Below are 27,965 nucleotides of genomic sequence, written 5' to 3'. Positions count from 1 at the left end.
TCGGTTCGAATACACACGATGGGGTGAGCTCCTAGCTCTGTGCCCCAGCTCCTGCCAAACTTGCAGTTCAAAAGAACGTCAGTGCAAGTGGATAAATAGGCACTGCTGTGGCGGGAAGGTAAACGGCGTATCCGTGCGCTGCTCTGGTTTCTGTCACAGTGTCCCGTTGCGCCTGAAGCAGTTTTTTTTAAAAAAAAATGTATTTATTAAAGATTTTTCAAACAACAGAAACATACAAAAATACAAAACACAAAAAGAAAATACAAAACATAAAAATACAAAATACAAAAAATACAAAAAAGAAAATGCAAAAACAAAAATTCTAACTTGTAACCCTTATTTCTAATCTATTGACTTCCTCTTTCCACCTCCTACTGCGGTTCTTTACATTTCATACTTAAAGTAAAGTAAAGGGACCCCTGACCATTAGGTCCAGTCGTGACCGACTCTGGGGTTGCGCGCTCATCTCGCATTATTGGCCGAGGGAGCCGGCGTACAGCTTCCAGGTCATGTGGCCAGCATGACTAAGCCACTTCTGGCAAACCAGAGCAGCACATGGAAACGCCGTTTACCTTCCCGCTGTAGCGGTTCCTATTTATCTACTTGCACTTTGACGTCCTTTCGAACTGCTAGGTTGGCAGGAGCTGGGACCAAGCAACGGGAGCTCACCCCGTCTCAGGGATTCGAACCACCGACCTTCTGATCAGCAAGCCCTAGGCTCAGTGGTTTAACCACAGCGCCACCTGGGTCCCTATTTCATACTTAGTAAGTTCTAAATCTTATATAAGCTCTAATTATTACTTCAATATTATCTTATTACTATATCTTTTATATCTTGTCCTTATAAACTCAATCTATATCTTACTTCCTAATTAATTTATCCTTAACTTCTTTCAATACATATTTCACACCCTTGTATTATGTACAACCTCTTTGTATCTCCCTCACTTCCATTGGTTCAATCTATAATACGCTTATTTTTCAAATAAATTTTAAATTTGTTCCAATCTTCTTCCGCTGCTTCTTCACTCCGATCCCGAAGTCTCCCCGTCAATTCAGACAGTTCCATATATTCTATCAGCTTCTTCTGCCATTCATCCACCGTTGCCTGAAGCAGTTTTGTCCTGCTGGCCACATGACCTGGAAAGCTGTCTGTGGACAAACGCCGGCTCCCTCGGCCTGAAAGCGAGATGAGCTCCGCAACCCCATAGTCGCCTTTGACTGGACTTCACCGTCCAGGGGTCCTTTACCTTTTACCTTTACCTTGACAGGGACACAGGTGGCACTGTGGTCTAAACCACTGAGCCTCTTGGGCTTGCCGATCGGATGGGGTGAGCTCCTGTTGCTCTGTCCCAGCTTCTGCCAACCTAGCAGTTTGAAAGCATGTCAGTGCAAGTAGATAAATAGGTATCGTTGTGGTGGGAAGGTAAATGGTGTTTCTGTGCACTCTGACTCTCGTGACGGTGTCCCGTTGAGCCAGAAGCGGTTTAGTCATGCCGGCCACATGACCTGGAAAGCCGCCTGCGGACAAACACCGGCTCCCTCGGCCAATAACATGAGATGAGCGCCACAACCCCATAGTCACCTTGGACTTAACCGTCCAGGGGCCCTTTACCTTTACCATTTTACTTAAAGGTAAAGGTAAAGGTAAAGGGACCCCTGACCATTAGGTCCAGTCGTGACCGACTCTGGGGTTGCGGCGCTCATCTCGCGTTATTGGCCGAGGGAGCTGGCGTACAGCTTCCAGGTCATGTGGCCAGCATGACTAAACCGCTTCTTGCAAACCAGAGCAGCGCATGGAAACTCCATTTAGCTTCCTGCCGCAGGGGTACCTATTTATCTACTTGCACTTTGATGTGCTTTCGAACTGCTAGGTTGGCAGGAGCTGGGACCGAGCAACGGGAGCTCACCCCGTTGCAGGGATTCGAACCGCCAACCTTCTGATCAGCAAGCCCTAGGCTTTGTGGTTTAACACACAGCGCCACCTGCGTCCCACCGTTTTACTTGTTGCACACTAATTTTTTTCATGTGTAAAAGTATTAGAGATCTCTGCCAGCTTCCTGCTAGGGATGGCAACTAGGGCTACTCAAACCTCTTGAGATCACGCAAGTGAGTTGCTGCCTCTGCTTTTATAAGAGATTTCTGGCCTTGACTCTAGGTTTTGCTTCTGCATCAATCTTTTCTTGAGGCCCGTTCCTTCCTTTAAGAAACAAAACAAAACAAACAAACAGTCTTGCCAATGCATGGAAGTAGAAGCCGATCTTATCCGTTGAATTGGATCTTATCAGGTGTGCGAGGGATTTTGCTTAGCTGACCTTCAGTCCTGCAGGTGACATAAGATTTTCGCAAGGCAGAGTCGTGGAACAAGGAGAAAAGATCTCAGATCCCAGGCGGGAGAACCTCTCTCTCTTTGGAAAGTATATTGTCTGCTTCTTGCAGAGTTCCCTGGTGCTTTCTTAAATATTTGGGGAAGTGTGGGGTCTAATCGTTGCTGCTCTGGGTCACCTTCCCTGTTCTGTTTTGCCTGCCTGCAGGGCGAATGGAGAAAATGAAGACACTAGAAGGCGCCAACGGAGCCATCACCAGCGTCGAGTTTGACCCATCGGTGAGTGTCAATCGCAGCAGGGCAAACACTGCTGGTTGCTCGGAGGAGACACTGTGGTTTGGCCTTGCCTGGAAGTTGCACTCGCTCTGCAAAGGGCTTTTCCTCCTTGCCTTATTATACTGAACCAGGCCAAGCGGTTTAACTAGCCCAGGCACATCCAACTCTATAGAGTCTGCGATCTACTCCCAGTATAATCAAACTGGCAGTCATTGCCCATAGCTGTTCAGCTTTTTTTGGGGGGGAGCCCACAGTTGGAGAGCTTCTTTTAGGGGGGAGTCTAGAGATGCTGAGGTTTTTTTGGGAAGGGTTGCCTTTAATAGCCCACCCAACAGCCTGAAGCCACCCCTTCTTCCTCCACTCTGCCCCAGATGAAGGGAATAAAACCTTTCACAGCACCGCCAAAACATAGTGATGGGGGCAGGGCACGTCACGATCGCTCAGGAGCAACAGGGCGACCTCTTTTTTTTACTCCTGAGATCGACCTGGAGAACCCTGCCGATCGATCTGTCGATCGCGCTCGACCGGTTGGACATTGCTGATCTAGCCCAATATTGTCAACTCGGTAAAGGTAAAGAGACCCCTGACCATTAGGTCCAGTCGTGACCGACTCTGGGGTTGCGCGCTCATCTCGCATTATTGGCCGAGGGAGCCAGCGTATAGCTTCCAGGTCATGTGGCCAGCATGACAAAGCCGCTTCTGGAGAACCAGAGCAGCACATGGAAACGCCGTTTACCTTCCCGCTATAGCGGTTCCTATTTATCTATTTGCATTTTGACGTGCTTTCGAACTGCTAGGTTGGCAGGAGCTGGGACCGAGCAACGGGAGCTCACCCCGTTGCAGGGATTCGAACTGCTGACCTTCTGATCAGCAAGCCCTAGGCTCAGTGGTTTAACCACAGCGCCACCTGGGTCCCTTTGTCAACTCGGACTGGCAGCAATTCACCGGCTTCTCAGACCGAGGAAAGTCTTTCCCATCACAGTGGAGCAAAGGATACTAGCTTCACATATACTCTAACTAGAATCATAGAATCATATAAAGAATAAATTATTATTAGTATTATTATTATTATTATTATTATTACTCCTCACCAGCCTGGGTTCCCCCAAGAGGCTTTAGGCTACAGATCCCATCAGCCCCAGCGAGCGCAGTAGTCCAATCCATTGGGGGGGGCACCAGGTTGGGGAAGACTGATCTGTGAGTTTCACACATTAAAGTCTTAGCTGTTGTTCCTGCACTCCAGAGGGTTGAGCTAGATGACCCCTGGGGTCCCTTGTGACTCTACAGTTCTAGGATGTTAGCACCTGCGTGTTAGAGGAGTGACAGGATGATTGACTAGGTGGGGCCTAGGCCTGATCCAGCAGGCACTTCTTACGTTCTTCCTCTTCTTCTTCCTCATCATTTCATATCTCTACCGCTTTATATTTTTAAAGGGGGGGATCTCAAACCAGTTTACAACCTACATCAAGTAAAACAGTCCATAATAAAACATTAGTGACGAAAGTACACTTTGAATGTACACATTCAAAGCAACACAACTGACTGGAAGCGAAAAATATTATCTTAAAGATTTCCAAATAAAATGGTACAAAAGAGGTCAACTGCAGATCGCACGCTGAACACAGCAAAGTTAACAACAACAACTAAAGTTGTCTGAAACATTTCAGAGGAGAACATTGCTCAATATAAAATGTCCAACATAAAATGCACGTTGAAAGCAACCTCGCTCGCAAGAGAATAAAAAAGATTATCATAAGCACAGGACAGATCAGGAGTCAGGGCTAGATCAAACATTACCTCCCAGCTACAACTTTGCTGTTTTAAAGGCGAGTGTGACCTTGTCTAGACTGAACACCGCCTGTCTAATTATATGTCTCTATGGTAAATCATGAGGCTCTTAACCTCAGGGTCGTGGATTGGAGCCCCATGTTTGGCAAAAGATTTCTGCATTGCAAGGGGTTAGATGAAATGACCACTGTGGGTTCCTTCCAGCTTTACAAACCTATGATTCTATGATTCTATGAACTACCTCCCAACTGTACCTCCGACTTATAGGGACTGAGCCGCACTGTTAGCATTGCCATTTTGACAGATCGGGTAACAGGAGAAGGAAAAGACCCTCTCTCTGCCATAGCCCCTAGTATTCGGAGCAGGTAGTGCCCAAATATTATGGAAGGGCTGAACTCCTGATGTGAGACAGTTTCCAGCGGGGGCTCTTTGGAAAGAGGTGTTTCCTGCCCACGTCCACCAGGGGGCAGCATGGGGCTTCCTGCGGAGGCTGTTGCCATGCCAACGCGGTCCTTTGCAATCATCATTCCCCCCCCCCCCCAAAAAAATAAGAGATTTCTCCTCCTCCTACGATAGGAACCAAAGGCAGGGAGGATGTGGGGCTCCCCACAGGCCAGCTGCAGCCACCTGGCGAAAGGGATTGCAGAACGAACTTTTCCAAGCTCATTAGCGGGACGGATGGCCGTCCCAAAAGTCAAACAAAATGCTAGGCGGTTGGAAAAGAAGCAGGGAGAAGTACAGAAGGAAGCCCTTTGGGCGGCCCTCCTCCAAACGGGGGCTCTGCTCCCCACAATGAGTTCTGCTTGTAGAATCATAGAGTTGGAGGGGGACCCTGAGGGTCATCTAGTCCAACCCCTGGCAATGCGGTCCGACATGAGAGCAGGAAGGGTGGACTAAGCAGATGGAGAAAAGTCGGCCTCCCTCTTACTCCTAAAACGTGGGGAAATATCAATTTCTGTGGAATGGCAAGAGCTTCAGGGGGACAGACATGCAGAAGGGCCTCATTAACCAGTTTAATAGAATCCATTGCAATTTGATGTTGTTGTTGTTGTTATTAGAATTTATGTACCGCCCTATACCCAGAGGTCTCGGGGAGGTTTGCAGAACGAAATAAAAATAAAAAACAGTGGCGATTGCCGTTTTGTTTTCCCCAAAAGTCCCTATTCCAAGGTGCTTTCTGAATTTTGGGGAATTCAAAATGGTTGCTTGCTCACTGACAGCTCCCATGGTAGTGGGGGGCAGCTGAATATATACAGAGACCCCACACGCTTCTGCAGAGCGGATAGAGTGTTTAGCCAGCAGCTTATTTTTCTATTTTACTGTCCTAAATATCTCTTCAAAGAAAAGGCAGTGACTGAAGCGGACTTGTTAATAATAATAATAATGAGGCTGTGTGATTCTGTCCATTCTTGCTTTTAATCCTGAACTACTAGGGGAATCGTTTTTGTGAGTTATTTCGGTTCAGACCCACTTGCCCATCTTATAGACCTTGAAACCCAGTGCCAAGCCAAGTTCCACAGCCAGGGCAGAGCAGAGGTGGCTGGTCTGATTCCCCCTCCAAACTCACTCTCTCTTTCTGTCCCCGGAAGGGATTTCACGTCTTGGCTGCTACGTACAACAATGCTGCTCATCTATGGAAGATTGACGACTGCCGTTTCAAGGTGAGATCAACCGAATTCCTTTCGCTTGGGGCGGAGGGGTGCATTTGTGCGATGGGAAACTATTAAGCCAGGTTTCAGGGCCGAGGAAGGAATCTGAACCCACTCTTTATTGTGGAATCGGAGCAAATGGCAGTCCATGGAAAAGTTGAATTGCCATTTGCTCCAATTCAGCTGCAGAGATCGGTTTTTCATGGGTAAAGCAGCAAGGGTGTGTGTGTGGGGGGGGAACACCAGCCCTAACATGTGACATGATAGAAGTTTACAAAATTGTGCCTGGCCTTGAGAAAAAAGATAGAGAAAAGTTTTCCTCCCTTTCTCCTAACGTTAGAGCTCATGGGCACCCAGTGAAGCTGAATGTTGGAGATAAAAGACAGTACATGCATGGTTAAACCATGGAACTCCCTGCTACAGGAGGCGGTGATGGCCACCAACATGGATGGCTTGAAAAGAGGATTAGACAAATTCATGGCTGTTGGTGGCCACTAGCCAGGAGGGCTATGCTCTGCCTTTCACCCCTGGAGGTAGCAGGGATTCTGAATCCCAGTTTCTGGAAACCACGGGAGGGGAGAGTTGCTCTTGTGCACAAATTCTCCTTTGTGTAATTTATTTATTTATCAAATTTTTATACCGCCCTATTACCCAGAGGTCTCAGGGCAGTTCATAGAACCAAATCAAAATATAAAACCACAATACAGTGGTACCTCGCTAGACGAATGCCCCGCTAGACGAATTTTTCACTAGACGAATGGGTTTTGCGATCGGATGTTGCCTCGCAAGACGAATTCGTTTTGTGAAAAATTCATCTAGCGAATTGCGGTTTCCCATAGGAATGCATTGAAATTCAATTAATGCGTTCCTATGGGCAAAAAATAAAAATAAATTTCTATGCATTCTTATGGGATTTGCTAGACGATTTTTTCGCAAAACGAATTGACTCACAGAATGAATTAAATTCGTCTAGCGAGGCACCACTGTATATCTGCAATATTAGCAACCTAATAACAACCCCCCCTTAAAATAAAAAGAACCACATTTTTAAAGGGCATAGGATATAAATCAGGTCAATCAAATGCCTGGTTGAAAAGGAACATTTTTATGGGGAGCCACTGCAGAGAAGGCCCCGTACTCGTGTTGCTACTCTCCGGACCTCTCGAGGAGGAGGCACACGAAGGAGGGCCTCAGAAGATGATCTCAGGGTCTGGGTAGGTTCATATGGAAATAGGCGGTCCTTCCGTAATGGGCCTCTGGTTGGCCACTGTGAGAACAGGATGCTGGAGCCTGATCCAGGAGGCTCCACTTGGGTTCTTATGTTCTCAGAGCTTCCATGCTTTGTGTCCAATAGGAGGAGCACTGAAAAGCAACTAATCTCTTAACGCCCCCAACTCTTCTCTCGCCTAGGAGGTTCTGACGGGGCACACAGACAAAGTGACGGCTGCCAGGTTCAGAGCCACCCGGCACCAAGCTGTGACGGGCAGCCGGGACAGGACAATGAAGGAGTGGGATTTGACCAAAGGGGCGTGTAAGTGATGGCCAACTCTTCCGGTGGGGATGGAGGGCCCTGATCCAGCTCCTTTCCCTGACACGACTGTCTATGGCTTTTCTGGCAGGCTACAGAACCATCGACGTCTTCTCCTATTGCAACGATATTGTGTGTTGCGACACCTTCATCATCAGTGGACACCATGACAAGACCATCCGTTTCTGGGACAGCAGGTGAGAGCCCACCAAGCAGCCAGAGGAGGATGCAACCAGGCTTGGCCTTGTCGTTTTCCAGGGCCTTTTCAGTTGTGGCACCAATATTTTTTCCATTATATTATTTTACTTGGTAAAACCTGAACACCAGCTGATCGGTTTTTTGTTTTGTTTTTAAATACATCAAAATGGTTTACAAAGAGAATAAAACAATAAATGCTTGGGGAAAGCAACTGAAATGATAAATTCAGCAGTAAACTAAAAGCAAGCATTCTACATGTCTGGGTAGGCCAAAAATGTTTTAAGCAAGTGCCAAAAAGAGAATGGTGATGTCAATAGGCAGGGAGTTCCAGAGTGTCATACTGAAAGACCGATTTCTTAGAAATGCAGAACCGGTGTTATTTGGTACCCGTGGCACTGCTGGTTTCTGCATCTTGTCCAATGTCTTCCCAATGAAGATCTAGGCTCCATCTTCCTGCTCTTTCTTCCAGCTTGTCGGAATGGGCTTTCCCCCATCTCCTCTGAGTCCCCCCTCTCCATTTCCATATTTCTCATTGCATCTGGTCGGCCCGGTAAGAACTGCATACAGGACTAGATGGGTCTTCATTCTCGTCCAGCTTCAGAGCTCTATTTATTTTCAAGTTTCCCTGTTTATGATGCATCTGATGCTCCCATCCACAAAAGCTTATGCTATGAAACATTTGTTAGTCTTCAATGCGCCAAAGCTCTGAAAGGTAAAGGTAAAGGACCCCTGGACAGTTAAGTCCAGTCAAAGGCAACTATGGGGTTGTGGTGCTAATCTCGCTTTTAGGCCAAGAGAGCCGACGTTTGTCCACAGACAGCTTTCCGGGTCATGTGGCCAGCAGGACTAAACCGCTTCTGGCACAGCAGGACACCGTGACGGAAACCAGAGTGCATGGAAAAGGCGTTTACCTTCCTGCTGCAGTGGTACCTATTTATCTACTTGCACTGGCGTGCTTTTGAACTGCTAGGTTGGCAGGAGCTGGGACAGAGCAACGGGAGCTCACCCTGTCGCAGGGATTCGAATTGCCGACCTTCCGATCAGCAAGCCCAAGAAGCTCAGTGGTTTAGACCGCAGCATCACCTGCCTCTCATTTAGTATTGCTGCTGTCTTTGTTCTTGGCTGGGTCAATGGGTGGTTTGGTGCTGTTATTGGGTTGTTGTTTTTTACCATCTTTGCATAGCTGCCAAGTTATCCCTTTTTTAAAGGGATTTTCCCTTATGCTGAATAGGCTTCCTCGCGAGAAAAGGGAAAACTTGGCAGCTATGTCTTTGTTTGCTTTGGCCCAAGCTAAACCTATGCTTGAGGCAGCTTACAACATGGAAACATGGGCATAATTAAAAACTATAAGCAAAGTAGTCATAAGCAATAAATAAAATCAAAAGTTAAACAATCCCCACCTAAGTCACAATAAGATATAAAAACATTACTATCGGTAACAGCAAAATTAACCCCTCTGAAATTAAAACCTGACCCCTCAACAAACCTCCCTAAGCAATACCCCTAACTTGGAATTCCTGTATTGCAGGGGGTTGGACTAGATGATCGCCAGGGGTCCTTCCAACTCTACAAGTCTCTGAGGGCTGCAAAATCTCTTCCCTTCCTCACCAGCCTCTTAACAGACAAGCAACAGGTTGCTGTTGCTGTTGCTGCTATTTCCATGCCTCACCTTCTCTATTTATAGCTGCTGTCCTTTGACGGGGTTGTACTGAGTGTGACCCCCCAACCGCCTCTCCTTTGTTACGGAATTCTTGTTCCGTGGATCAGGAAGGTCGGGATGTTAAGGGATGCCCTGCTGTTTTGCCTGCATCCCTATGTGCTCAGAGTGCCATTCTCAAAGAGGAGAGAGATCCTTAACGGAAAAGAAAAGGTCTGTGTGTGACAGCCTCTGAGCCAGGGAGATGCTTTTGTTGTTTAGTCGTGTCCGACTCTTCGTGATCCCATGGACCATAGCACGCCAGGCACTCCTGTCTTGCACTGCCTCCCGCAGTTTGGTCAAACTCATGTTCGTAGCTTCGAGAACACTGTCCAGTCATCTCGTCCTCTGTCGTCCCCTTCTCCTTGTGCCCTCCATCTTTCCCAACATCAGGGTCTTTTCCAGGGAGTCTTCTCTTCTCATGAGGTGGCCAAAGTATTGGAGCCTCAGCTTCACGATCTGTCCTTCCAGGGAGCACTCAGGGCTGATTTCCTTCAGAATGGATAGGTTTGATCTTCTTGCAGTCCATGGGACTCTCAAGAGTCTCCTCCAGCACCATGATTCAAAAGCATCAATTCTTCGGCGATCAGCCTTCTTTATGTTCCAGCTCTCAGTTCCATATATCACTACTGGGAAAACCATAGCTTTAACTATACGGACCTTTGTCGGCAAGGTGATGTCTCTGCTTTTTAAGATGCTGTCTAGGTTTGTCATTGCTTTTCTCCCAAGAAGCAGGCGTCTTTTAATTTTGTGGCTGCTGTCACCATCTGCAGTGATCAAGGAGCCCAGGAAAGTAAAATCTCTCCCTGCCTCAGGGAGATGCCAGGGGGCTGCATTCATCTGCCCAGCTACCTGCCCTGCCTCTTCCATTGCCACAAAGGGATATCCTTCCTGGAGACTCTGATTCAGTGACTCCCAAATAGCTGAGTACTGCAGAACCCCTGTTTTCCCAAAGCCAAGCTATGGACTCTGCTTTTGAAGATGTGGAGATATCTGCGGTAGTTTTTCTTCCGTGAATGGTGCCACAAAAACCCTCCGGCATGTCTCAGCGCAAAACCCAGGGCGCTGGAATGTCATGGGGAGAAAGAGGGAGGAAGAAAAGCACATTCCTCATGTCCACCAGCTTTGGGATGCTCAGAATTACTATGCAAATTATCTGAAGAAGTGTGCATGCTCATGAAGGCTCATACCAATAACAAACATAGCTGGTCTCTAAGGTGCTACTGGAAGAATTTTTATTTTATATTGTTTCGACTACGGCAGACCAACACAGCTACCTACCCGTATGCAAATTATGTTAATGGCATGCAAATTAAGTCCACTAATTGCTTGCAACTGTCTGGCTATTAATATGTTTGTACTATGTAATCCTCAGTGTTAAATAAACTGCCCGGTGTTGTTGTTTTTTTAAAAAAATCATTATTATGCATCATTCCTGAATTAATTAATTTATTTAGATACCACTTAATGCCAAAATAGGCGTTTAAGCGGTTTATAAAAAAACCAGTTCCGCAAACGTTGAAGTAAAAACCTGCAATTAAAATACATACAGATAGAAGCAATTGCATGAAAGCATTAAAATATAAGTATCTGTAATTTAAAATATGCAATAAAACAACCCTATGAAAAACAACACAGCAATTTAAACAGGAGACTTTGGTCCAGAGCACTTGGGGCTCTCATATTTCAGCAAGATGTTTAATGACATCATGGTGACGCCACAATGCACCCTGCCGTCTTCCTCCTCCAGAGATCCCCGCTGCACACAGGTGATCCCTGTGGAAGGCAAGGTCACCTCCTTGAGCATCAGTCCCGACCAGATGCACCTACTGAGCTGCTCCAGGGACAACGCCCTCAAAGTCATTGACCTTCGAATGCACAACATCCGGCAGGTCTTCAGGTAAGGAGCCAGGGACCGAGGGGAGTGGCAGCACCTGGGCAGCACCCAGCCAAATCAACAGGAGGTCAGGCTTGGAGATAAGAGGGCTTTCTCTCTTTGGCGATCCCTCGTAGCCGAGTAAGACTGTCTTCCATGAACATGTTTTTTTAACAGTGAGTCCGTAAGCAACTGTGGAGGCCACTTCTGGATCCACACGTCCTTCCACAGTGGGCTTCCACGGAGCCTAGGGCTTGCCGATCAGAGGTTTGGTGGTTCGAATCCCCGCGACGGGGTGAGCTCTTGTTGCTCGGCCCCAGCTCCTGCCAACCTAGCAGTTCGAACGCACGTCAAAGCACAAGTAGATAAATAGGTACCACTCCGGCAGCAAGGTAAACTGTGTTTCCGTGCGCTACTCTGGTTTGCCAGAAGTGGCTTAGTCATGCTGGCCATATGACCCGGAAAAACGGTCTGCAGACAAACGCCGGCTCCCTCGGCCAGTAAAGCGAGATGAGCACGCAACCCCAGAGTCATCCGCGACTAGACCTAACGGTCAGGGGTACCTTTATCTTTACACACCCACTCACCTTCCTTGCAACCCCCTCCCCATCTCTGCATCCAGAGTTCAGAACATTCCTCTGCCAAAACAACATGTCGTGCATTTCACCCCAACTCAAAACTGAACATGGACCTATTAGGTTCAGAATTAAAGTTGCTGGCAAGATATCTTCCATCCAGGACTCGGCTATCGGCATCAGGGGCTGCTGCCTTCGAGCAAGAGGCTAGAAGCACCCAAAATATTCTTTAGCTCAGATTGCAGTTGAAACCGGAAAAGAATTCCTGGCTTCTCCTTCGTTTGAGGAAAGAGCTCAGCAGGCAGGTTTCTCATTTCTGTTCCTAACAGGGATGGGTTTTTAAGATCCTTTGGTTATTGGGTATCACAGGAAAATCTGGCCAGGATGCAAGTTATTTGAGACATGTGAACCTGGATGAGATGTCTCCCTTTCTGTTTGCACGGAGTTGGCGAGGGTTCACGACCCCCTTTTTGTTTCCATAGGGCTGAGGGATTCAAGTGCGGTTCTGATGGGACCAAAGCAGTGTTCAGGTGAGTCTTTGGCGTTTTGAAGTCAACAGGTAAGGATCCAGCTTTCCTCAGCCAGCCTGGTAACTTTCAGATGAAAGTGCTGGAGTCACGTATAAGCTAAACAAGCTCTAGCTTAGGGCCCCACTCCCTTGGGGGCCCCAAAAAAATTAAAGGGAAAAAACCACTGGATGTACATTTCCAAAATATAAGTTAGAAAACAAATAAAATAAAACCTACGTACAGCAACCGTGTTTTGTGTTGTGTAGGCTCCTATGATGGAAGTCATGGGCCCGGACTGCTCGCCTGCCCCCTAAATTATCACTGGTTTGTTCCTTTCTATATATAGGGTGCCTACATTCTGCAGGGACTGGGTGCAAGGCAACATGTGCAAATGACTTTACATACCTATTAGGTCCATAACTTACCATCTAGCATATACCATATTCAACACAAAAAGCAGCGACCATTTGTTGTTGACAAATGACTAAACAACAACAACAACATATAGGGTGCCTACATTCTGCATGGACTGGTTGCATGGCAACATGTGCAAATGGCTTGAGATACCTATTAGGTCCATAAATGACCATACAGCATATATTCTACACAAAAAAACAGTGACCATTTGTTGTTGACAAAGGACAGCTGGACATAGAAAGGGCCCCATTCCCTTCAGTAGCTTAGGGCCTCATCAAACTTAAATATGGCCCTGGAACCAGGTCTCTCTCTTCTCCTTCATCCCACTGATTGACAGGCGTTCCTTCCCTCTTTCTCCAGCCCCGATAAAAACTATGCCCTGGTTGGCTCCGCAGACGGCGCTCTCTACCTGTGGAACATGGAGACGGGGAAGCTAGAGACCAGCCTGCCTGGAGTGCACAGGTGAGAAAGAACCTTCTAGGGGTTGCAGCACACCAAAATCCGGATTTATTTCTTTTCTTTGTTTTAAAAAAAGAAAGAGCCTTCCCCTTTTCTCTCAGGCTGTCATCCCCCCAACACACTTGGCTTTAACAAGAATACAGAACTGTGTCGCCTACCGAAAGTACAGTACAGGCATCTCCAAACTTCGGCCCTCCAGATGTTTTGGACTACAGTTCCCATCTTCCCCAACCACTGGTCCTGTTAGCTAGGGATCATGGGAGTTGTAGGCCAAAACATCTGGAGGGCCGCAGTTTGGAGATGCCTGGTACAGTATGACCTCCACTTAGGTGCATTTAACTTACGGGATTCCAACTGTGCTGTTGAAGGCAGGCTGGTTGAACTAGTGCAAAGAGCTTAAAAGGTCACAGAATCACAAAGTTGGCAGGGATCATCTGAGAATCGTCTAGTTTGACCCCCTGCAATGCAGGAATATGGAGTTGTCTCCCATGCGGGGATCAAACCTGCAAACTTGGTATTATCAGTACCATGCTCTAACCGGCTGAGCTATCCGTTTGGGGTTACCCAAAAAAGCTTTGACGGTCTCTTGCTTTGCTTGGATGATGTGACTTGCAGGATTGGACTTGTGCAATGCCAACCAGCCTGCCTTCAATGCGCAAGGCCCGCTCGGTGCGCCTCGAAGGCCACCATCCCCTAGGAGCTCTCTTTCCTGTCCTGGCACTGTGTACAGCTGCGACCTGGCCCCCCCTTAGCCATCCTAGAGGGAAGCATGACCACTTGGCTATAAAAACCTCAAAGCAAAAGCAAGAAAGTAATCAGTTAGAAAAACAAACGGTGAGATAATTCAAAAGTTTAAAAAATGAAAATAACCGTAATCTAAAAAATTAAAGCACACATTGACTTTCTAAACATACAGGTAGGTCTGTCTAAACAAGAATGTTATTAGTGGGCACTGTAATCAGTACAGTGAAGGCGCCTGCCTGACATCAAGAGGCAGGGAGTTCCACAGCCACACGTCGGAACGGATGTTTTGCAGCACCTGTAGCACTGCCCGTTCTACCGGTTGAAGTGGTTGAGTCGCCGCATGCAGGGGGGAGGCAATCTCATAGGTAACTTGGTCCCAAGGTGTTAAGGCGGTGGAATGCTCTCCCCAGGGAAGTTTGCCTTCATAATACACCTTTAGGCACCAGGCAAAAATGTTCCTTTTAAACCAGGCCTTTGGTTGATCTGATTGACATCCTATACCCTTTTGAAATGTGATTTTCCTTTTTTCTTTTTGGTGGGGGGCTATTGGTTTGTTGTTTTTATTTTTATTATGTATTTAGTGGTTTTATATCTTGATTTTATTCTGTGAACCGCCCTGAGACCCCCAGGTATAGGTACATGGGTGGCGCTGTGGTCTAAACCACTGAGCCTCTTGGGCTTGCTGATCGGCAGGTTGGCAGTTCGAATCCCCGCAACAGGGTTAGCTCCCGCTGCTCTGTCCCAGCTCCTGCCAACCTAGCAGTTCAAAAGCACGCCAGTGCAAGGAGATAAAGAGGCGGGAAGGTAAACGGCGTTTCCGTGCACTCTGGCTTCCATCACGGTGTTCCGTTGCGCCAGAAGCAATTTAGTCCTGCTGGCCACATGACCCGCAAAGCTGTCTGTGGACAAACGCCGGCTCCCTTGGCCTGAAAGCGAGATGAACATCGCAACCCCATAGTCGCCTTTGACTGGACTTAACCGTCCAGGGGTCCTTAACCTTTTTTTACCTAGAATTTGTGGACATTTGTGATATAGGGTGGTGTATAAATTCAATTAATAATTATAGTTATAATAATTGTAAAGGTAAAAGGACCCCTGACCATTAGGTCCAGTCGTGACCGACTCTGGGGTTGCTGCGCTCATCTTGCATTATTGGCCGAGGGAGCCGGCATATAGCTTCCAGGTCATGTGGCCAGCATGACTAAGCCGCTTCTGGCGAACCAGAGCAGCACATGGAAACGCCGTTTACCTTCCCGCTGTAGCGGTTCCTATTTATCTACTTGCATTTTGACGTGCTTTCGAACTGCTAGGTGGGCAGGAGCTGGGACCAAGCAACGGGAGCTCACCCCTTTGCGGGGATTCGAACCACCGACCTTCTGATCAGCAAGCCCTAGGCTCAGTGGTTTAACCCACAGCGCCACCTGGGTCCCTAATAATAATTGTAGCATCCTCTTAATACTATCCAAGGAGTGGCTGTGATCTGTCATCGTGGTGCCTCTCTGTTTTCTTTCCTTGTGACTCCAGCTCACCTGTGAACGCTGTGGCCTGGAGCCCCTCTGGAGCCTACATTGGGAGTGTGGACCGAGGCAGGAAGGTGGTCCTCTGGAGCTGAGCTCTCGGCCTGTGGCCTCGTGGCGAGGAGGACAATGCCAGGCTCCTGTCTCCCTCTGAGCCTGCCTGTGTCTGCTGCTGCTGCTGGTGGTCTCTGGGCTCAAGAGAATATCCAGGGACATCACAAGTCTGTGGGCTCACTCTCCATGTGCAAGTAAGCACAGACCTCTGTCTTCAAGCAGCCAGGACAGGAAAGGAAAAGGTGGGCCTGGAATATGATGCCTTCAGGTCCAAGAGAAGAGGCTTCAGCCTTCACGGAGGGACTGCAAAAAGCAAGGCAGTTCCCAGCTTTTGCCTGCAGACTTTTGGTAGCTGAGATGGCTTTGGAAGAGAACTGGACAAATTTGAGAGCAATCGGTGGAACCTAATCGTTGCTGGAAATAATAGCTATACAGTGGGGCCTTGGTTCTCAAACTTAATCCGTTCTGGAAGGCCATTCGAAAACCAAAGCGTTCCAAAACCAAGGCGTGCTTTCCCATAGAAAGTCATGCAAAATGGATTAATCCGTTCCAGACTTTTAAAAAGAACCCCTAAAACAGCAATTATAACTTGGATTTTACTCTCCAGCGAGACCATTGATCCATAAAATGAAACCATCAACAATGTACTGCAGTCACACAATCAATCAATCAATTAATCAATCAGTCAGTCAGTAGCTGATCTGGGTTCCACACAGTCACAAAAACAAAACAAAAAGAGCCGCAAAAACAAAAACACATAATAGCAAAAACAGACAGACCTCAGTGTAACACTCAAATTGGAAGTGTGGCACTCAAAACGAAGCATGTTCGGCTTCCAAAAAATGTTCACAAACAGGAACACTTCCTTCCGGGTTTGCAGTGTTTGGGTTCCAAGTTGTTTGAGTTCCAAGGCATTTGAGAACCAAGGTACCACTGTACTTAAAAAGTTTATTGCAAGCTGCCAGGAGAACTTTGTTGCAGGGCAGGAAATGAATATGGTTAGCAATAAAACAAGCAAATGAGCATCCTTCTCCAGAGGCAGTATACCTCTGAATTGTAGGTGCTGAGGACAAGGAAGTAAGGAAGGTGACCAACTTCCTGCTTTGCATCCGAACAGCCACTTTTGGAAACAGGATACAGTTCAAGATCGGAGCCAGCAAGCCAAAGGCAGGTGTAAACGTCTGAGAATAGCCACACCTGTCTCGTGAGTCTTCCTTTCCACTATAGGCAGCTGTTCCAGCAAGTCAGATGCAGAGGTTGGGCCCTGCACTTCTGTGATTAAGCAGTCCTCTCCCCCCTTGTGTGCCTGGGGGCAGCTGCGATGGCGTGCCAGGTGGACCCAGGTCCAATACCCCGAGGCAGTTCTGACTCCAGCTTCCCAGCTGGCTGAGAACCATTCATTCACTTCTCGGGCCACCTGGGCCAATCCCAGGCTCGTATGCTTGGGGAAAACACTCCTTGAAGAAACTGGTGCCTTTGAAACTCCCTGCCACAAGACAAGGGAGAGAAGCCTGTGAGTCAGACAGCAACCGGGTGTCTTTTATATTGGATGATGGTAGACGGAGCGACAGATGATGGAGCACTTTGTCCCAAGGGAAGGTAAAGTTAAAGGGACCCCTGACCATTAGGTCCAGGCGCGGACGACTCTGGGGTTGCAGCGCTCATCTCGCTCTATAGGCCAAGGGAGCCAGTGTACAGCTTCCGGGTCATGTGGCCAGCATGACTAAGCCACTTCTGGTGAACCAGAGCAGCGCACGGAAACGCCGTTTACCTTCCTGCCGGAGCGGTACCTATTTATCTACTTGCACTTTGATGTCCTTTCGAGCTGCTAGGTTGGCAGGAGCTGGGACTGAACAACAGGAGCTCACCCCGTCGGGGGGATTTGAACCGCCGACTTTCCGATCAGCAAGCCCTAGGCTCAGTGGTTTAGAACACAGCTCCACCCACGTCCCCTGACTGCAGACAAAGAGAGTACTGTAACAGACTACACATTTTTCCAAATTTTGAAATGCAGTTTTCAATTTTTTTTAGGAGGGTTGCTGAGAAAGCATGTAGCTTAAACAAAAAAATTTTGGGGGGGAAATCCACAGGAAATGGGACAGAATAAAGACTGAGCACATGCAAAATTGATGTGGAACAGAACTAGGTTGGTTAACAGAGCTGCAACTAGAAGCTGGTAGAAGGTCCTGGCATCTCTGTTCAAACTGCATGGCGTCTCTGCCGCAGTCCTGGGAGAGCTGCCTCCACCAAGAAGTCTTGGGCTGGCTGACCTGACTCTCTCCATGAGAGACCACAAGATCCTAGGCCTGTGTCTACGCAGAACACATGCTTTGAGTGCAGAAGGCCCCACGTCAAGTCCCCTTGTCTCTAAATAAAAAAATGGATCTTGGGCAGTAGGGCAAGGAAAGAGTGCTTGCCCAAGGCTTTGGAGCTGCTGCTGGCCAGAGCGTGCAAGACTGGGTTAGATGGGCAAAGCTTCTGACTCAAACATCCAAACACTGCTTTTCCTGCCAGCTAGAATCGGTCAGTTACGGTTTCCTCCCCGTTTCTCATTTTTCCATAGTTCAGCACATTTCTGGATCAGTTTGCAATTAAAAAAAGAATAACACAAACGTGTGTTTCTCTCTCTTAATATACAGGTTTCTGTATGCAGTTTTGCCTAATGAACTTATTTTTGCAAAACAAATGCAATACACCGTGTGGCTGGAATGTAGCCTGCTGTGCAGTGCTATAAGGAGTCAGATCCCTTGCTCCACCCTCTTTTGGCTCTGGCCCCACCCACCTCTGGCATGTGGCCCCCACAAGGCCACTCATTAAGGAATGCGGCCCTTGGGGGGATGAAAAAGCTCCCCCACCCCCTGATAGATTGCTAAACAGTAATAATATTACCTGCCCCACACCAGCAGCTTCCGAGTGGGTTTAGAATTCCGAACGTGTAATTCCTTAGCAATATTTGCATCTGCTTTGCATGCCGAAGGTCTCGGGTTCAAACCCTGCATCTCCAAGAAGAGCTGGGAGAAATGCTAGAGAGCCAGTGCAGGGATTGCTGAGCTGAATGGACCAATGATCTCATGTGGCAGTTTCCTATTCATTTTATTTAATTGGGTTTATATACTGCTTAATCATCAAAACTGGCAGCTTAAAAAATAAAATACATGTCAAAATTCCAGGTAAGGTAGCCTGGACAGAAAATACTTTTTTGTTGTTTAGTCGTTTAGTCGTGTCCGACTCTTCATGACCCCATGGACCATAGCACGCCAGGCACTCCTGTCTTCCACTGCCTCCCGCAGTATCTGAAGAAGTGTGCATGCACACGAAAGCTCATACCAAAATAAAAACTTAGTTGGTCTTTAAGGTGCTACTGAAGGAATTTTTTTTATTTTACTGCCTCCCGCAGTTTGGTCAGACTCATGTTGATGGCTTCGAGAACACTGTCCAAGCATCTCGTCCTCTGTCGTCCCCTTCTCCTTGTGCCCTCCATCTTTCCCAACATCAGGGTCTTTTCCAGGGAGTCTTCTCTTCTCATGAGGTGGCCAAAGTTTGGAGCCTCAGCTTCAGGATCTGTCCTTCCAGTGAGCACTCAGGGCTGATTTCCTTCAGAATGGAGAGGTTTGGTCTTCTTGTAGTCCATGGGACTCTCAAGAGTCTCCTCCAACACCATAATTCAAAAGCGATCAGCCTTCTTGATGGTCCAGCTCTCACTTCCATACATCACTACTGGGAAAACCATAGCTTTAACTATACAGACCTTTGTCGGCAAGGTGATGTCTCTGCTTTTTAAGATGCTGTCTAGGTTTGTCATTGCTTTTCTCCCAAGAAGCAGGCGTCTTTTAATTTCGTGACTGCTGTCACCATCTGCAGTGATCATGGAGCCCAAGAAAGTAAAATCTCTCACTGCAGGTCCCTTCACCGTATTGTTTTTGCACCTGCTAAAAGTATTTCCACTTCCTCCAAAGTATTTTCACATGGAGGCAGTGAAAATACTTTTAGCAGGTGCCAAAAACAATACGGTAAAGGGACCTGCCTTAATATCGGTGGGCAGGGAGTTTCCAGAGTGGAGGGAGGGCTGCACTCTTTGTTCCTACCCTGCATATTCACAAGCGCACACACACACACACACACACACTCAAACCCCCATGACATGTTATTTGCAGCTGGGCTCACTGGCTTGAGTTATGCACTTTGGGGTGGTTCTTTGTGCTTGTGAAAGGGCTGGAGTCTGCCCTGCCCTGTGTTCTTCCATCACATCCTCATTGCTTGGTTTTAGTGCAAGTGCAAAAACAAGAAAGCTTTATTTACAGAATGAAAATGTTTCTCACAGACTCCACTGGGGAAGTTCCTGCCCAGGTGTCTGCACCTCGAATCCTGAGGCATGAACAGACAGGTGCCAATAATAGAATAATAGAATCGTAGAGTTGGAAGAGACCACAAGGGCCATCCAGTCCAACCCCCTGCCGAGCAGGAAACACCATCAAAGCATTCTTGACATATGCCTGTCAAGCCTCTGCTTAAAGACCTCCAAAGAAGGAGACTCCACCACACTCCTTGGTAGCAAATTCCACTGTCGAACAGCTCTTACTGTCAGGAAATTCTTCCTAATGTTTAGGTGGAGTGGCCGAGTCTCATACGCTCAGGGTTGTGGGTTCAAGGCCCACCTTGGCCCAAAGATCCCTGCATTGCAGTGGATTGGACTTAGGTGACCCTCGGGGAGGGTTGCCACCTATTCCTGTATTTTAGAATTTCTGTTTTTTTGGAAGCCGCCCAGAGTGGCTGGGGGAACCCGGCCAGATGGGCGGGGTATAAATAATAAATTATTATTATTATTATTATTATTCCTTTTAATACAGGATTGCCCCATATTTCAAATGTAAAATGCTAGTCCTGTATTGATAGAGTTTCCCCCTGTCTTTCAGGTCCCCCCTCTCTCTCCCCCAAGTTAGGGGTCCTCTCCAAATGCATGTGTTTGAAAGGGTATGCAAAAGGCCATGGAGGTAGGTAGTTAAAACTCTGGGTTGCCAAGCACAGACAGATTTACACATTCATGTGTGTGCCGGCATGTGTGTGACAAATTCCAGAGCGTTTAGGCTGCAATAGACTGTAATGGATTGCTTTGAAGTCACTTCAGCACCAAATAGAAGGGGAAAGATCTGCCCCCCCCCCACGCCCCTCCCAGTCCTTTATTTTGCCAGAACCAAGTTGTCAACCCTACTCTGGGCTCCCTCCCAAGCTCTACAATCATACGCATCGGCCCCCAAAGCGAAAATCCTAGCAGGATGCCACCCTTTCCGCAAGCCTCGCTCTATGCGCCCTGACCCCGCGCGCGGGGAAACGTGCGAACGCGTCCCGAAGGCGCGCCGCATGTCGAGATGAGGCGGGCAGGGGCGGAGGCGAGCCATCCTTGGGATTGGTTTCTTTTATTTTTTTGCCGGCTCGGCGGTCTGCCGCTCGTGACGCGCGCACGGAGGAGGGGAATCCGGGGCGCGCGCCTGGGCTGCTGCTTGGCGGCGCCGCCTCCTCCTCCTCCTGCTGCTGCTCGCGAGCGGCCGGTCTCTACGCGGCGGCTGCGGCGCTCCAATCCCGGCCCGGAAGAAGGCGGCGGCGGCGGCGGCGGCAGCGCGGGGGAGGCATGTCAGGGCGTCTCTAAGCAGGCAGCTCCCTTCTCCGCCCCCGCGCGGACTCCTGCTGCGAGGCGGGCGCCGCTTCCTTTCTCGCTCGCTTCGTCCCTGCGCTGCGCTCTGGCTGCAGCTGGTGGCTCCCGACGCGCAGCATCCGCCGCCGCCGGGCGGAGCTCCGTCCCTACCGTGCCCGGGCTGCGCAGGCCGGGAGAAGCCGAGCCCGATCGCCCGCCGCCGGACAACGAAGGAGCGCGCCCCCGTCTCTTGTTTTCTCCGCTCCCGGCAGGAGAGCCGCCAGCGGAGGCCATGGGCGACAAAGGCACCCGGTGAGTGCGCCGCGCTTCGCGGAGAGGGAGCTTGGCTGGCTGGGGGGTCTTTCCTGGGTGGGGGCCTCGCAGGGCCGCGCCTGGAGGGAGATGCGGGTCCGGAGCTGGACTGCGGAGCAGCCGCGCATGGGACGCGCGTCGGGCGCGTTCTGACGAGCGTTAGACGTTGGTACTGCCGCGAGGGTCGACGTGGACCTAGCAACAAGCCCACCGCGGAGCTCGGCTCCCGGAGGCGCCCGTACGCTGCACGACGGGTCCGGTCACGTTGATGCAGTGTGTGCTGCACGTGTTTGGCTACGTTCGCACTTGATACACGCGCGCAAAATGTAACGTGTGAAGAGGTGGTGCGGGTGGCGCCTGTTTGAAAAGCGGCTTGGGGGGGGGCGTTGGGAGACAGCTCGGGAATGGTGTAAAAGGGTATCTCGAAGTTGCAGGCAACTCTGCAGGTGTATTTCCAAGTAAATCGCGCTGGTTTTGGTGTAGGTTATTCCTGGGTACGTGTGCATCTGCTTTGCATTCTCGGATGAGTAACACCAAAGAGGTGGGGGATTCCTGCTTTTATGCAAATTTAAACAACAACAACAACAACAACTCCTCTTGGGAGAGCCAGAAAAGAAGGTTGGAGGGGGCGTCCAGGCCGGTATTCGGAACATAGGAAGTAGCTGCCTTCTATTGAGTCAGACCCCTGCCCTGCCTAGTTTAGTATTGCCGGCACTGACTGGCAGCAATGGCTCTCCTGAACATCCTCAGCCCTACCTAGAGATCAAACCTGCCCCCCTTTGGCTTGCAAGGCAGATGCTGTACAGTTGAGCTGTGGCTTGTCTGCCATAAGGTCAGGAGCCTGTGGTGGAATAATAACAATTTTTTAAATTGCCCACGTCCTGCTGGCGTATTAAGGTCTCACCTGGAAACCTTCCATGACTTTTTGGCTGCCACTTAGTCCCCCCCAAGGGGCAAAATGACATTGTAACTAACTGGGGCTGCATTGGTCCAACAGGGTCAGGCAGGTTGAAGGCTGATGGCTTTTATATCCCTCTCAATCATTTATGTTTTTATTTTTGCAGAGCTTGGCCGTGATAGTAAAACAGAACCTCCATGTTCAGGGGTAGTATACCGCCGGGAGTTGGGGGGAGGGGAGGTCAAGGGAAGTAGTAGTTCCACTCTATTCTGCCTTGGTCAGAACCCCACCTGGAGTCCCGTGACCAGTTCTGGGGACCTCAGTTTAAGAAGGAAGGTGGGCAGAGGAGGGCGCTGAAGATGATCCAGGGTCTGGAAACCAAGCCTGATGAGGAACAGTTGAAGGAGCTGGGTATATTTAACCTAGAAAAGAGGAGACTGAGAGGAGATATGAGAGCCACCTTCAAATATCCCAAGGGCTGTCACATGGAAGAGGGAGCAAGCTTCTTTTTCTGCTGCTCCGGACCGGAGGATAGGACTCGAACCCGTGGCTTCAAGTTACAAGAAAGGAGATTCTGATTAAACACCGGGAAGAACTTTCTGATGCGAAGAGCTGTTTGACAGTGGAACAGTCTCCCTCGGGAGGCGGTGGAGGTTTTTAAGCTGAGGTTGGATATCCATCTCCCAGGGATACTTCAGTGGCATTGCAGGAGGGTTGGACTAGATGGCCTTTGGGGTCCATCCAACTCTCCAGTTCTGTAGGCTGGCTGCCTGCCTGTGTTTGGGGCCTGAGTGCTGGACCAGGCGGAGGTTTTTTACGTTTAGCACGGCTCTTTCTGGCATGGGTTTTTTGTTTTTGGTCTTGTTTTTTTGTCTCTGTATAAATGCAACCATTTCTCGAGCACATTCTCAAACGCCTCTGGGGTTTGCTGCCCCTCTTCCTTGCATAATCCCTGAACTGGTGACAGATTGTGCGTTGTTCGGCACCAGGGCTGTGGTAGGGAGGAGAGCTGCTTAAAATTATTGTTGCCCTAGCTGACCGGTTAAGTGCGGGCCTCCTTCTCCAAACCCTGGTAAATAAAACGGTGGCCAAGTTCACAGCATATTGGGGATTTGTAAATGGATTTGTGTATGGGTTTACAGTGCAGTGCTCACCAAGACTGCACAGAAGTAATTCCTGCCTAGTTCACAACAAGTAGAGAAGGACGTGAGCTGAATGGCTTTCCCCTCTTCTTCTTCTTTCAAACACTTTCTGTCTGAAACCCAGGAGAGACAGCGTTGCTGCTCAGTGAATGAGCTAGGCAGACCAGTCTGACTCGGCTGCTTCCTAGCCCCCTGCATGAGACTGTCCAGGGACAGCTCATTTATCTCCTTATTGCAGGCACCCTCAAACTCGGCCTTCCAGATGTTTTAGGACTACAACTCCCATCATCCCTAGCTAACAGGACCAGTGGTCAGGGATGATGGGAATTGTAGTCCCAAAACATCTGGAGGGCCGAGTTTGGGGAAGTCTGCCTTATTGGTTCAAGTTTTTCTTCTTTGGAAGAGGAGAAATGGATAATTAGTGTATTGGCCCGGATATAAGCCTCACTCCCCTCCACCCCCCATTCTGACCAAGAAAAGTTAAAGTGCGGCTTAACTTCACAACCTTACAAAAATTGGCTCTTTTACGATATCGCTGCTGAACCAGACATACAGTAAGATGGAACGGGTGTGAGTGCCTGAGGAATTTTAAGAGAGCGGCATATATTCAGGTATTGTCTTTTCTCCCCCCCCCCCCGAATTTTAAAGGTTTTTAAAGGCTTGTATTCGGGTGCAGCTTATATTCGGGCCAATACGGTATTGTTTTTAATCTTCTTGGCACTTGTTCGATGACTGATCAGATTCCAAACCCGATTCAAAACGTAATCATTAAAGCCAAGATGACGCCCCAGCCGCTCCCCTTTCTCCCCCCCCCGCCTTGGATATATGAGAGGCAGTGTGGCATAGTGGTTAGAGCAGTGGTCCTCAAAGGGTGTGGCAGGGGAGGATGGCAAGTGTAGCGGGAAGATTCAAGGACAATCAAAGAACCATTTAAACATTTCAGTGCAGTAGTATAGTATAAAAAGGTAAAGAGACCCCTGACCATTACGTCCCGTCGTGACCGACTCTGGGGTTGCTGTGCTCATCTTGCTAAATAGGCCGAGGAGCTGGCGTACAGCTTCCGGGTCATGTGGCCAGCATGACAAAGCCGCTTCTGGCAAACCAGAGCAGCGCATGGTAACGCCGTTTACCTTCCCGCCGGAGCGGTACCTATTTATCTACTTGCACTTTGCTGTGCCCTAGGCTTTGTTGTTTAACCCACAGCGCCACCTGCGTATAGTTAGTATCAAAATTAATTGTTTTGGATATAAAGCCAGAAACATTTTCCACACCTCTCTTCCAGAGTTAACGCTAAAGGCTTTACTTCTGGTTAGTTAGCCACCATAGCTGCTAGAGGGCCATGAACATTTCTGTCTGGGGCTTTTTAGAGTCACCTACTCAGGTACCATCTGAAACCAAAGCAATATTTTCAGCTCTCCTACCCCACTGGAATAAACGAGGGCGTTTTCAATTGTTGAGAGGAGGATGTCGATGTTTGGGAGAGGCATAGCATCACTGGGGGGAAGTTCCGCCCTTGGCTATTGGGAAAACAGGATGCTGGACTCGATGGATCTGATCCGGCAGGCTCTTAACCGATGGTAGCAAATTCCACGGTGCTTTTCCTTTTGTCTGGTCCTGTGTCTTCCAGCATCGGGGCCCTTGACTGTAGCCTGTCATGCTGGTGTTGCAACCCAGCATTGACTCTGGGGTACACAAACTGCTTGGTTGGCACCCTAACACCATAAGAAAAGCTTTGCTGGATCGGACCAAAAGCCCGTCTAGTCCAGATATTGATTGTTTGAGGGTTGCTTTTGCAGTTGGACCAGATTGTGCTGAATTGCATTGCAGTGTGTGTGTGTGTGTGTGTGTGTGTGAGAGAGAGAGAGAGAGAGAGAGAGAGAGAGAGAGAGAGAGATGTTCTATATCAGTTGTGTGATTCACCTGCCAGAATTCATAGACTGAGGAAGGTTCCATCAACACACGATATCGTCTCCAGCAATCTTCCTCCTGTCTAGCTCCTCCTGCTTCTAAAACCTCCAGCAGGTCAGAGGCCTTTACATTTGCCTCTTGTAGTGCCTGAGCTTATCAGCACAAATCCTAAACCTGTTTCAAGCCAGGAGCCTAGGATTTGTGATGAACCGGTGAATCTGAAACAAGTCCTTGTGAAAACCAGTTCAGGGCACTTCAATTTCATTGACATTTATTTGTATGCTGCCTTTCCCTAGTTAAACCAGGCTCAAGGCTAGGGAAAAAAAAGATTTACATAATTGCAAAAATATAACAGAAGTAGTCATCAGTAGGGCTGGGCAATATGTCATCCAAAACTGCTTTAAAGTCCATATCGCAATGTCGGTTTCATAATTTTTGTCCTGGAAACATATCATGAATCATGGTGTGTGTGTGTATGTGTGCTGTGTGAAAATCATAATATGGGAAAAATTGAATAAAAAAAATCCTTCCAGCAGCACCTTAGAGACCAACTAAGTTTGTCATAGGTATGAGTTTTTGTGTGCATGCACACTTCTTCATGCACATGAAAGCTCATACCTATGACAAACTTAGTTGGTCTCTAAGGTGCTCCTGGAAGCAATTTTTTTATTTTGTTTCAACTACGTCAGACCAACACGGCTACCTACCTGTAACTGGGAAAAATTGTGCAGCCAGCCAATGCCTTTGCGTAGCTCTATCCTTATACCGATGTGATGTCTGAAATACCGCGACGTTTAGCTGGGTGATATATCGCAATGTTGAAAACCAGATATCGCCCAGCCCTAGTCCTCAACAATAAATAAAAACATCTCAGTTAAGTGTGCAGTAAAACTGCACCTCCACCTAACTCGTAATAAGGCTTGGCAATAACAATTCAAAATTATAATACCAGTGACAGCAAAAATTAAGCATCTCCGAAATTAAATCCACCGAGTGTTGGCTTTGCTAGGGAGGGCTGTTCTGTGCAACTGGAACGCCCGAGAGCCTCTCCTAGGCGTTGCCAACATCCCTTTGCAGCGCAGCCGTCAACACACGTGGTGCTCTGCTGTGGCTGCCCAGTGCTCTTTCTCATTACGTACGGCCTTTGTAAACATTCTGTCTTGATCTCTCCGCCACTGAGCCATGTTTGTTTTCCAGCTCCCTAGCAGCGTTTCCCAAACATGGGGGGTGCGAGGGAGGTCGCACTTCCTGCACATTCTTCTGCCACGCAGGCTGTGTGTTCCCTACGTTTCCTGGCAGAGCGGAGCAGCGTGGCAAACCCCGAGAACCAGAAGAAGTTAAGGAGAGCCTGGCTGCTGGGTCGAGCCCCCCTAGTCCGGGATCTGGTTCTCGCAGTGGCGACCCACATGGGGGAGATCGCAGGCAGGATCCGAGCTCGACGGCAGCGCTCTGAATAAAAACCTTCTTCAGAGTTAAACTGTGGAACTCGCTTCTGCAGGAAGCAGCGATGGCCAGCAACTTGGATGGCTTTGAAAGAGGAAAAGAGGGCTGTCAGGGGCTACTAGCCAGAATGGCTATGCTCTGCCTCCATGGGACAGAGGCAGAAATACCAGTTTCTGGAAACCACAGAAGGGGAGAGTTGCTCTCGTGTTTGGATCCTGCTTGCTGGTTTCCTCCTCCTCCTCCTCCTCCTCCTCCTCCTCCTCCTCCTCCTCCTCCTCCTCCTCCTCCTTATATTTATTTATACCCCACCCATCTGGCTGGGTTTCCGAGCCACTCTGGGCAGCTAATAATAATAATAATAATAATAATAATAATAATAATGTTGTTTAGTCGTTTAGTCGTGTCCGACTCTAAGGCACTAAAACATCAAACATTAAAAGCTTCCCTTCAAATGTCTTCTAAAAGTCAGATAGTTGTTTATTTCCTTGACATCTGATGAGAGGGTATTCCACAGGGCGGGAGCCACCACCGAGAAGGCCCTCTGCCTGGTTTCCTGCAACCTCACTTCTCGCAGGGAGGGAACTGCCAGAAGGCCCTCGGAGCTGGACCTCAGGGCTGAACGATGGGGGGGGGGAGATGCAGGGATACTGGGCCGAGAGTCGATTAGATACTCTAATGAGTATCTCATTGGCCACTGAGAGAACAGGATCACAGACTAGGCCATTGGCTTGATCTAGCATTCTCTTCTCATTTCCTTATGATATGCAGGCCAAAACCTATTCTGTTGTAAGCTCACACTTGTGGAAAAGCTCTCTCTCTCCTCCTTGAAAGGGGCCTCAGTGTCGAGTCTTTCTCAAGCACTGGTGAGTGTGAGTTGCTGCAAGAAAAAGGAGGGTCACCATGGAGGAGCCGGGCCTAAGAACAGAAGAAGAGGCTGCTGGGTCAGGATTTGAACCCGAGACCTCCTGCCCCTCAGCTACCGCCCTTGCATGCTCCTTCCTCCTCCTTTTCACCCTTTGCA

At 48.6% G+C, this 27,965-nt stretch overlaps 2 protein-coding genes across 3 annotated transcripts in view; both read left to right on the top strand.

The window, feature by feature from the left end:
• The window catches only part of ATG16L2 (autophagy related 16 like 2), a 47,655-nt gene extending 27,607 nt beyond the window's left edge, over positions 1-20,048 (top strand). The window contains exons 11-18 of one of the 2 annotated variants that reach the window (XM_035115879.2): positions 2,535-2,605; positions 5,980-6,051; positions 7,450-7,570; positions 7,659-7,764; positions 11,212-11,361; positions 12,395-12,442; positions 13,199-13,300; positions 15,566-20,048. In XM_035115879.2, coding sequence (XP_034971770.2) covers positions 2,535-2,605; positions 5,980-6,051; positions 7,450-7,570; positions 7,659-7,764; positions 11,212-11,361; positions 12,395-12,442; positions 13,199-13,300; positions 15,566-15,653 — 758 coding nt within the window. In that variant the 3' untranslated portion in view covers positions 15,654-20,048. The remainder of the gene's footprint in view (positions 1-2,534; positions 2,606-5,979; positions 6,052-7,449; positions 7,571-7,658; positions 7,765-11,211; positions 11,362-12,394; positions 12,443-13,198; positions 13,301-15,565) is intronic. The other variant, XM_035115881.2, reaches the window with a different exon arrangement.
• A 1,167-nt stretch (positions 20,049-21,215) lies between these two features.
• Positions 21,216-27,965, top strand: part of ARRB1 (arrestin beta 1) — a 118,501-nt gene continuing 111,751 nt past the window's right edge. The window contains exon 1 of the mRNA XM_060273992.1: positions 21,216-21,553. Coding sequence (XP_060129975.1) covers positions 21,534-21,553 — 20 coding nt within the window. The 5' untranslated portion in view covers positions 21,216-21,533. The remainder of the gene's footprint in view (positions 21,554-27,965) is intronic.

The sequence above is a fragment of the Zootoca vivipara genome, chromosome 4 (genome assembly GCF_963506605.1).
Source record: "Zootoca vivipara chromosome 4, rZooViv1.1, whole genome shotgun sequence".
NCBI lineage: Eukaryota > Metazoa > Chordata > Lepidosauria > Squamata > Lacertidae > Zootoca > Zootoca vivipara.
Note: the sequence above shows the minus strand (reverse complement) of the source record. Positions and strands in the feature narration are given on the sequence as shown.